The following is a 10,057-nucleotide window of genomic DNA, read 5'->3' as shown; positions in this document are numbered from 1 at the left end:
TCTTGTTCACAGGCCAGTGGCTCATTTATTTCATTCTAGATGTAAAGCGGAACTGATAAGGTGACGACTACTCACACCATAGAAACACAATCCTGTCACTGATCCACACAAAGCAGCATAACAATCATGTTTTCAGCACCACAAACACACAAACCAAACAGGTATGCAAGATAATATAGTTGATTATATTTGAGGCTTTAATCAGAAAATGATGAACATTACCTGACAAGAGAAGCTCCTTCTGTCTGAGAACTGCCCATCAAACCCAGTAGGAACATGCCTCGTCCCCCATGCTCTCTATCCTTCCGATCTGCCACACTCAGATCAATCTGATTGGCTACCCTGACAATGAGTGAAACACACACATCCATGACAGCCATGGCGGCTCTATACAATCATGCTTGGATGCCCTGAAGCGAACACACACCTTGAACCAAAATGGAGCCTATTGCCAGTTGGTTCCACTGTTGAGGGGTTGTATTAAATATCATGGGCTTTAGAAAGCGAAATGAAACGCTCATGCTAGCAGCAGCTGGCACACGCCGGCTCAGGTTAACGTAAATAAATAAACATGGGTTTAACATACATTCAAGCCATTGGCTGCCTGGTGTTCTTATGTTAAAGTGCTCAGAGAAATGGTGGGTGGCTCCTTTAATACACACACAGGTAATGCTGAGCTGAGAAAATACTGAGTTAAGGGTCGATTTCCTGGTGTTGGAGAGAGGATGTCAACAGCTTCAGGTTTCCTATTAAACAATAGAGCTCAGACAGACAAATTCCACTCTGAATACAACACCAGGGGACTTATTAGTGAGATCTTTCATTTAATCAAAGTAGAAGTGTATACAGTAGGGTAGGTGTATAAAAACAACACAAAAATACCAGAAAAAAAACATTTTAGATGTCAATAGGCAGGAACTGTGGAGATGCACGGTTATGTCATGATAGTCCAATCCATCAGCTTGTGATTGGTTTATATTTCAAGTCCTCAGGGCAGAAACACTCCCACTTTTTTTTCCACCCGAGACACAAAAAGTCAGTGTGTTGCCACAGTTGAACCTAAAACTTGTTTAGTCCTGTTGATGGGTTCTCTTCCCCGTCTGTCGACGTCTTTGCCGCTTGCTGGTCTTCCCAGAGGCGAGTTTACCCTCCCTGACACCAGGTCTCTTGCCTGTCTGGTGGCCTCGTCCTCCCCGGCCTTCCTGCTTCCCTTTCCTCCTCCGCTTGCTGGAGAAAGTATTGAGGGAGGCGGTAAGGGAGCGGATCCTGCACAGTGGGAGGAGAGAGAACAAAAATGAAGCTGGGGTTAGATGGGCAGGGAAAAAAATAATACACAGACATAAACTGTTCAACCACCGGTGTGTTGTTGGGGTGTCGGGGGACACCTGTCAGACTGTGGGCTCTATATTACAGGGTACAAATCATGGTGGTGGGGTCAGGTGATCATGTTGGTGCCATCATACAATCCTATATTAAGCCAATGACAAACACAGGCCAAGTGAAAAGGGAATTGCACAGTCTTTTTTTTTTCTTTAACTGCTATTTAAGAGGCTTAATGATCAGACAGAACAGGCAGATACACAACACACCGACACAGCCGGAGTTACACAGTAGGTGCTGGGATTTCTACTATAGTGAGAGTGAGATCAAGTGGTCCTCAGACCTTGGTGTTTGGAGACCCTCTTCAGGTGAGGGACCCCGGTAACAGAGTGGAACTTGTCATCAGGATCCATGAGGAGACTTAAGGCCCATTTAGGTGTATGTACAGACACGTATGCATCCATTTCCAACGATGTTACCGTCACTGCTCACACACTTCCATGCGTCCTTTACAAAGGCATGGATGTTAACCACTACATCCACCAGGGGGAAGCGCACAGTCAAAAAATAATATATATCATCCAATTGTATATATATATATATATACACACACACACACACACACACACACACACGCATAAGACATAAACAGAGGCAGCATAGGAGCAGGCGGTGGTCAGTGAGGCCGTTGAATACAACACTGGAGAATTCTTTTCTCTACCACTGCTGATGAGAGAAACTGATGACGGGCGTCATTTCAAATACTTTAGGACAGGAGTTCCCAAACTTTTTTGGCCACGCACCCCCTTCTTTATACCAACTAGGTTGACCTTCGGGAAAAAAAACAAAAACGCAACAATGCCGCATAGAGTGCATAGAAGACAACTTCCTCTACACTTCACCTCAAGATGAGATGCGTTTTGAATAGCCTGCATTTAGTAATGAATTAATGTCAGCCTTTGATTTTTAAGTTTACAAAGGAAATGTCTATTTACTCATCTTTACTGTGTGGGAGAATCCCACTAAAAACACTCCAAACCGTCATTACATTTTTTATATCGCGCACCCCCTAGTGGCAGCTTGCACCACACCTTGGGAATCCCTGCTTTAGGATGTACCACCGGGGTATTAAATAACTTGGATCCCCGGGTGGCCCCACAATTTCCAGTGGTGCTGCTCAGTTTGGTCTGTATCCGTAAGCTTCGTGGAAACGTACAGAAATACAGACGAAATGAACACAGAGTATGGACGACAGGCTCCGTCCGTATCAGTGTCCGTATTTAATGTGGAGCACAAATGGGCCTTAAGGGAACATCTCATCTGACTGGCCTCTTTTCAGACCGTCCTATTTTCATGTAGCAGCACAAACACGCAGAAGATCACGCCTAAAATATTTCAAAGTGAGAGGTGAATTGTTTTGAACATCACAGAGAGATTGACTGCAGACTGCAGCTCAAGCGATCAGCGCCTCTCCAGACAGAGAGAAACACTGTACCTCTGCATTTAACCCATCGTCTGCAGAGTAGTGAGTGGCCACATGCAGCACTCACAGACTCAATCCAGATCTTCTGCCAGTATCTTGGTCACAAGTTAACCTAACTTGGTTTAGATCATATTTACCGGGTCGATCTCAGTTTGAACTGACTAATGATAATCCCTCTGGAACCACTACAGTCAGTTATGGGGTTCCACAAGGCTCTGTGCTTGGACCAGTCCTCTTCACCCAATACCTGCTTCCTCTCGGTCACATTATTAGGAAACAATTACTTTTCACTGCTATGCAGATGACATGCAGCTGTACTTATCAATGCATCCACATGAAACAAATCAGCTGACTAAACTGGAGACCTGTCGAAAGGAGATTAAAAACTGTGTCATGAGATAACTTTTGTTGTGATTTGGCGCTAAACAAATAAAACTGACCTGACAAACTTTGATGAAAAAGGCTTATTCAGTGGTTGCGTCCTTTTCATGTGCCTAGTAACTTTCTTCAAAGCAGTAAATATTGTGGGACATTTGATCAGTAAACTGTAGTTAAAACTTCACAGGAGAGAGAAAGCTCAAACAGAGGAAACTGCGGAGGACAGAGAGTTATGCGTTTAGCTTTTAAATTTTCCTTTTGTAGACACAAGTGAGAAATAACTGATTCCTGGGTATAAAAACCCCCCATCCATTTCTCAAACTTGGCTGGATGAGCCACCTAAATATCAAATACCAAAACCATTCTATTCTGATGACTTGTAGCTTACTGATGGGGGTGGGTGGATCAATTGAAATATCGATAGTATTGGCACCAAAATTTGTATCAGTATCAATAAATTGTCAAGAGAAAAGATGGATACTTTGATTTCAGATTCTCTCCTCTGCATTCTGTGTGTCGTCACCGCCTCATATTACTAGACATTCATGCGTGGAGACTCCACTCCTGCACACTATGCTCCTCCTCCTCCTCCTCCCCTGTTCATGCTGCAACATGCTGGCTGAGCTGCTAGCAGCTGCAGTGAACTGAGTGAGGGCAGAATGGCACAGAAAGAGCATCATCATTTGGAGTTACTTCATGTGTGGAAATGAAAACACTGCAAACTGCAATGTGTGCTCCAAGGCTGTACGCTACTCTGGCAAAACTACCGTTTTGTGAAAAGCCACAAAAAACAAAACTCTGGGCTGCAAATTTAAAGGGAGAAGGGAGAGGGAACAGCCTCCTTTTGATTGCTTCCACATATCACTAATGCAAATACTTTTTACCCTACAAACTTTTCTTAAAATACTCTCCCATACAGCAAAGTACCAAAGCTGCTCACAATAAAAGGTATTTGTATCTGCCATACTGGCTGTCTATTTACTTGGCATCTGACTGATACCAAATTTTGCAGTATCCCACACCACTTTTTAGTGATGTCCTCGGACCCTGCATGATGAACAACTTACTTTTTGTTGATGATTGGATTCCCAGCTTTTCTTGGCATGGCTTTTGTTTTCTCTTCCTCCTCCCCTTCACCCTTTTCTTCATCTTCACTCTCCCCTTTGACCTTGTAAGCAAAGATTCTCTGTGAATAGTTAATCACAGCCAGGCCAGGCCAATCAACCTTCATCATCTAAATATTTACATCTTTCAGGGTATCATGTGGACCTCAGAGTGATAAAACCTAAAGAATAAACCTCCCGAAACACACACACACACACACACACACACACACACACACACACACACACACACACACACACACACACACACACACACACACACACCCTATTATGAGGAAGCAAGACTCAAGTGTTCACCTTATTCATAGCTGGTGCAAGCAGGTGAGACCCTGTGAGGTCAAGATCACTAATGGTTGTCACGGTGACAGTGTGATTTGGGTGATCATACTGAACAGACTCCATCGTACTTGTTATGGCATCTTCCAGCTCATCTTCGCAATCCTCTGGAAAATGGGATGGATGAAAGGAAAGAAGACAATTAAGTACCAATTTTGAAAAATGTTAAACTCAGTACAAAACTTTACAAATCAGGAAAAGACTCACCAAGAGCCTCTGTCCGCTCCTTCAACATCTTTATGTACTCCTTATGTCTCTGGAAGGAGAAAAGCAAACCCACTGAGCTCAGTTTGAGTCCCCACCCACCCCCGAGGAGAATTTAACCCACGCACTTGACACTCACCTCTTCTCTCACTCTAATCTGCTCATCTCTGATTTTCTTTCGAATTTCAGCCACTGCTGCTTTCCTTCGCTCTACTTTCCGCTTATGGAAACCAGTCAGATAATCCCTAAAAAGACCAAAACAAGCGTTGCCCTTAAATGTGAAATCTCCACTGGTTAGACACAGATTATACCTGCTAAATTTACAGTTACAACAAATCCTAATTTTATCTGTGAAAGGTGCATTATTGTGTCAATACCGTAGACAGTCTTTGTGTTTCCTTAGTATATTCTATGTTTTTGGTCCTTCATAACATATTCTATGATTTTATTTACTTTATTTTATACTCACTTCATTTCATAAATGTACTTTTTAAGTAACTGTAAAATAACTTTTCCCGTTGAGGGATCGACAGTCTTAACGTTCAGAAAGGAAGTTACAAAAATTGACGTGTGTTCCATTTCAGCCTTTTATGGTTCCGGTATTTTAGTACTCAACTTGAAACGAACAAGGACGCAGTGGCTGACAACAGTTACACACTTCCAGGATTCAATCCCATTCCTTTATTTCAGCTGTGTAACATCCCATGGTTCGCTATTGAGAAGCTAATGCTAACCTGCGTATGCTAACAGACGACATGTATTTCCATGTACAGCCACTGCTAGCGCGTGAACTCTACTTACTGTCTGTCTTTGTCGTCAAACGTGATGATGCACTTATTTTCCCTTTTCTTGGATCCCGGTTTGAATTTACCCTTGTTGGACAAATTTCTGTGCTTTTTAATGTTTTTCATGTTTCACACGTGAGGCTGCTCGCTAGTTCCGGTGACGTGCGAACGTAGTTACGCCCGCGATCGCGGGAGCGCGCACGCATAATGGGAGGATCTCGCTGGCCCGAGGGAAGCCCGGCCTGTATGTAGGCTGCCGGACGGGGCTTTATTTTTAGTTTTACCTTTGTACATCAGCATACTCGGAACAAAGTGCTTCATTTTGAGTTTGATTGCACTTTGCAATAGATCGCATCCGATCGCTTGCCAGGGCCAGATGGAATCACAGCCAACCTTTATAAACTTTTCTGAGAAAACATCAAAATCTCATTGATCCGGGCTGTGCATGAATGTATTATTGGTAATGAGCTCATAACAACAATGAAATGATTGAAAGTAGGCGTGTCAAAAAAATCATGAGCTGCTGTGCTTGCTAAACTTAGATTTTCACGAAGCATCTGACCCTGTGGAACATGAATTTATCGTTGATCCAATGAATAATTTTGTACTTGGTAACAGGTTTCTTGAGGTTATCATGATGTTACATACAGATGTTAACAGCTGTGTTTCCCTCTGAGGGAACATTTCCAAGATTAAAGGTAGACAGCGACAAAGGACAGGGATGCAATATTTCACCACGCAGTCGCAGAACTACCAGCTGTAACTGTCAAAAAATGAATAAATAAATCTAACAATGAAGGGGTGGCCATAAACAATCATAGACTTATGATAAGTCAGTTTGCTGATGACACCACTGTTTCCTGATTTCTTTTATTTAAAAAAAAAGAACAGATTCCTTCAATGTTAGAAATAATAGAACTGCTCTGTCAAGCCTGAGTTCTGGGTTTGAATCTGTTTGAACGTGAACTCCAGAGTATCCGTGACTGCTTTGATTCCCCGCTGTGTAACACACCTGTCAAAAAGGTACTAGATACTCAGGAATGCGGGAAAACCAAAAGTTCAGACACAAGCGAGAGGAAGATTATCTCAAATACTGTTAATAAATTAAAAAAATAAACAAAAAACACTAAACAACTGGTTGCAAAGAGACATAAACAAAAATCAAATCTATTTCTAGGCTGATCTACCCTGAGTACTCTCTAGCTGTGCCTTCCAAGCTCATTGAGGACGTTGATACGTTTAATTTTAATTTCATGTGGAGGAATAAGCAACAGTATATACAGGATTTTCGTTTTTGAAAATATGGATGGAACATCCAAGATTAAATTGCTGCAATCCTTTTTAAGTCCAGGTATAGAGGTATAGTTCTCATAAAGTCGGAGGCATTAAATTGATAATAAAAGATATAAAATGACCTGTTTAACTTTCTGCCTTCCAACAAGGAACGTTACAATGGAACATGATGTATAAACATTAATTTTAGCCCTCACAATATCACACTACATGAATACTTCATGCAATCTGGGTTGCTCCGCCAAAAACTATACAAAGGTACAACATAGCATGCTAATTGTCCTTATTTGATCCATCCAGACAATCTAGATCACATAGCCTACTAACACCAAGATTAGATATTTGGATTAAGGTTGATTGCATGGATTTGGTAAATAATGGGTGCAACAATAATATTCTGAGACAATATTTGGTCAATACTTTATATCCTGGTGTAAAAATGGGGACACTTGGTCCACAAAACTATTAAAAAATTCCTTCCATCCATCGTCTTCCGCTTAGTCCTTACTAGTAAGGGTCGCAGGGGGGGTGGAGCCTATCCCAGCATCTACAGGTGAGAGGCGGGGTTCACCATGGACAGGTCACCAGTCCATCGCAGGGCCAACATAGAGAGACAGACAACCATTCACACTCACAGTCACACCTACGGTCAATTTAGAGTATCAATCAGCCTCGTCCCCTCTTGATGTCTTTGGACTGTGGAGGAAGCTGGAGTACCAGAGAGAACCCACACAGGAACAGGGAGAACATGGAGACTCACACAGAGAGATCCTGTGCTGGAGCCAGGGCTTGAACCAGGAATCATCTTGTTGTGGGGCGACAGTGCTGACACTGCACTGCTATACCGCCTGTGAGCTATATCCATTTTTACATTATTTTCATGTGTTTGCACTCCATGCCAATAGGGGGCTGTATTGGCTGTGGCTGAGGTTACTTGGGGTCAGCCCAGGTAGCCCATGTAATCCTGGTAAACCCAGTACCAGGGTTCGGTCCGAATTGCCAAGTAGGTCGGATCGTAGGTCGCAGAGCAGGTCGTAGGCTGTCCGAAACCACAACTGGCGCGAGTAGCAACCTACTTTGCAACCTAAATTCCAGCCTAAACACGCCCACATTGGAGACGCGGTGTGAACACACCTTTACAGCTACGATAATGTGCTTAATAATAGAGAATGACTGAAAGGTGCGTTCAGAGTGGAGTGCAGTACGACAGTCAGGCCAGCAGGTGGGGCTTTCGTTGTCTACCTAGTTGCGGTATTGGTGCTCTGCCAGCAGAGGTCGTGCTTCACCACCAATCTTCTAGGGTACTGGTTCTCAAATGGGGGTACGTGTACCCCTGGGGGTACGTGGAGGTACTCCAGGGGGGTACGTGAAGCTTTACAAATTTTTTTTTTTTTTTTTAAAACAGTAATCCTAATAATAATTAAGTCTTGAGAAATAATTATATTAGAAAAAGTCTGATAAAATACAAATGTATGTTCATAAACTTAATTTTATATTCAGTATTCAATTTTAATATCCTTAAAAAAACGAACTCTCCCAAAACCAAGTTAGTTTGACCCACTGATCCAGCATCACTTGTCAATAACCTGCCGTTGCCATGACGACGCACTGTAACGATGGAGATGTGGCTAAAGCGCAGCAGCAATGCTGCTGAAAATACAGAGAAACTAGAGAAAAAGAAGGCGAAACCAGAGCTGACAAAGTACCAGAAGTAGGCACCCAAGGCACTGTGGTTTTTTTGCGGGGAGCAATTAGCCAATGCTAGCAATAGCTAATAGCAAATCATTGCTATTGGTTGTTTAACTTTAATAAATCTGACACTGATGGCACAGCACTGTACCTCTTTATTTTCTACCAAAAATGTTTTGCGCATGTCAGGGGGTACTTGACTCAAAAATATTTTAAAGGGGGTTCATCACTGAAAAAAGTTTGAGAACCACTGTTCTAGGGTGTCCGAATGGTACCGCCGTGTTTAGGTCGTAGCAGTAGGACGTAGGTTGCCACTTGGCAGTTTGGACGCAGCCCAGGTGTGGCTTATGGGAAGCAAACAGTTTTTTCAGCTGTGCCCTGTGCAGTGTTATGGTAGTCAGCATTCAGTTTGTTCTTTTTGTTACAGTGTTATGAGTTATGGTTACTGTACCTGTTTGATCGACTGAAGCACTAGGAGTTATTGTCGGTGTTTGAATATGGAAAATAAACCACGGTATTATTGTAACATTTACCTCTGTTTGCTATTCACTGAGCACACTGGGCTCGTGTCCAAACAATCCGGCATTAGAGATGCATAGCGGCTTCAAAAAGGGGGCCTTCGCCACGACACTACATGTATGGTTACAGCCATTTTTAGATGACGATCACAAACGGTGGGAAATTAGTTTTGAAGTTTTGACATAAGTTTAGAATCCGCCATCGCAAGAGACAAATCAGTCACACTACAACACCCACAATCCTTAGCATTCTGCCCACATTTACACAACTGGGCCCAGTCCCCCTCTGCTTGATTAGATGGACTCGTATTCACGTTTTTCTGAGGGTGACATTTAGATCAGCATCCAAGGCAGCTGTCTTGTTATCAGAAATGTCTGGTTCCCCCCTGGGGGTCACTGAACGCTGTCCTCTATTCATTCACTACGCGTTCCTTCTGAGGATGCATGTGTGTTTCAAGTAGACAGATACTACTACTTCAATATAATAGTACCTTATTTGTTACCTTACTTTTGTTTGTTTTTTTGTACTGAGCACTATTGTGTACTTCACGCTACACATTTAATAGTCACTTTGTAGCAAAGCAGGACAATGCAACATGAACGCATCACTTTATAAAGTTAATATGGTGAATGTGTGAACGAAATTTAGCTTTTACTTTTTTCCTGGAAGACGAGCAACATTCACAATTAACTGGAGCTGCGTTTCCTGCCTCCAGATGAATGTAAGCATAATTTTCCCTTTCCTTTTCTGTCTTTTGAGGTCTCCACAAATTGATCAGCTGGAGTTTTGTGGGTTAACAACCCAGACTCCATTGGCAGTCACGTCCTCTCTCTCTGGGCCTTGATCAGTGGGCTACACAAGTTTGCGAAAGGAAATCAAAGATGACATCATCAGGACTCCCACTCGACACGGCACGCCATCTTCTG

The 10,057-nt window shown here is 42.7% G+C and overlaps 1 protein-coding gene across 2 annotated transcripts; it reads right to left on the bottom strand.

Moving 5' to 3' along the window:
- Nucleotides 1-258: 258 nt before the first annotated feature.
- Nucleotides 259-5,824, bottom strand: nol12 (nucleolar protein 12). Of its 2 annotated transcripts, none has more exons than XM_086184550.1 (6): nt 5,647-5,824; nt 4,985-5,090; nt 4,849-4,897; nt 4,603-4,748; nt 4,249-4,367; nt 259-1,266 (listed from the first exon to the last, which is right to left on the bottom strand). In XM_086184550.1, the coding sequence occupies exons 1-6, from the start codon at nt 5,754-5,756 to the stop codon at nt 1,071-1,073; spliced, it is 726 nt and encodes a 241-aa protein (XP_086040676.1). In that variant the 5' UTR covers nt 5,757-5,824; the 3' UTR covers nt 259-1,070. The 2 variants fall into 2 exon arrangements, with proteins under 2 accessions (XP_086040676.1, XP_086040677.1); XM_086184551.1 differs by having other exon boundaries at nt 641-1,266; nt 4,249-4,349; nt 5,647-5,822.
- Between the last annotated feature and the right edge of the window lie 4,233 nt (nt 5,825-10,057).

This window comes from Aulostomus chinensis, chromosome 18, assembly GCF_037954235.1.
Source record: "Aulostomus chinensis isolate RoL2024-O1b breed Wild chromosome 18, RoL_Achi_v1.0, whole genome shotgun sequence".
Taxonomy (NCBI): Eukaryota; Metazoa; Chordata; class Actinopteri; order Syngnathiformes; family Aulostomidae; genus Aulostomus; species Aulostomus chinensis.
Note: the sequence above shows the minus strand (reverse complement) of the source record. Positions and strands in the feature narration are given on the sequence as shown.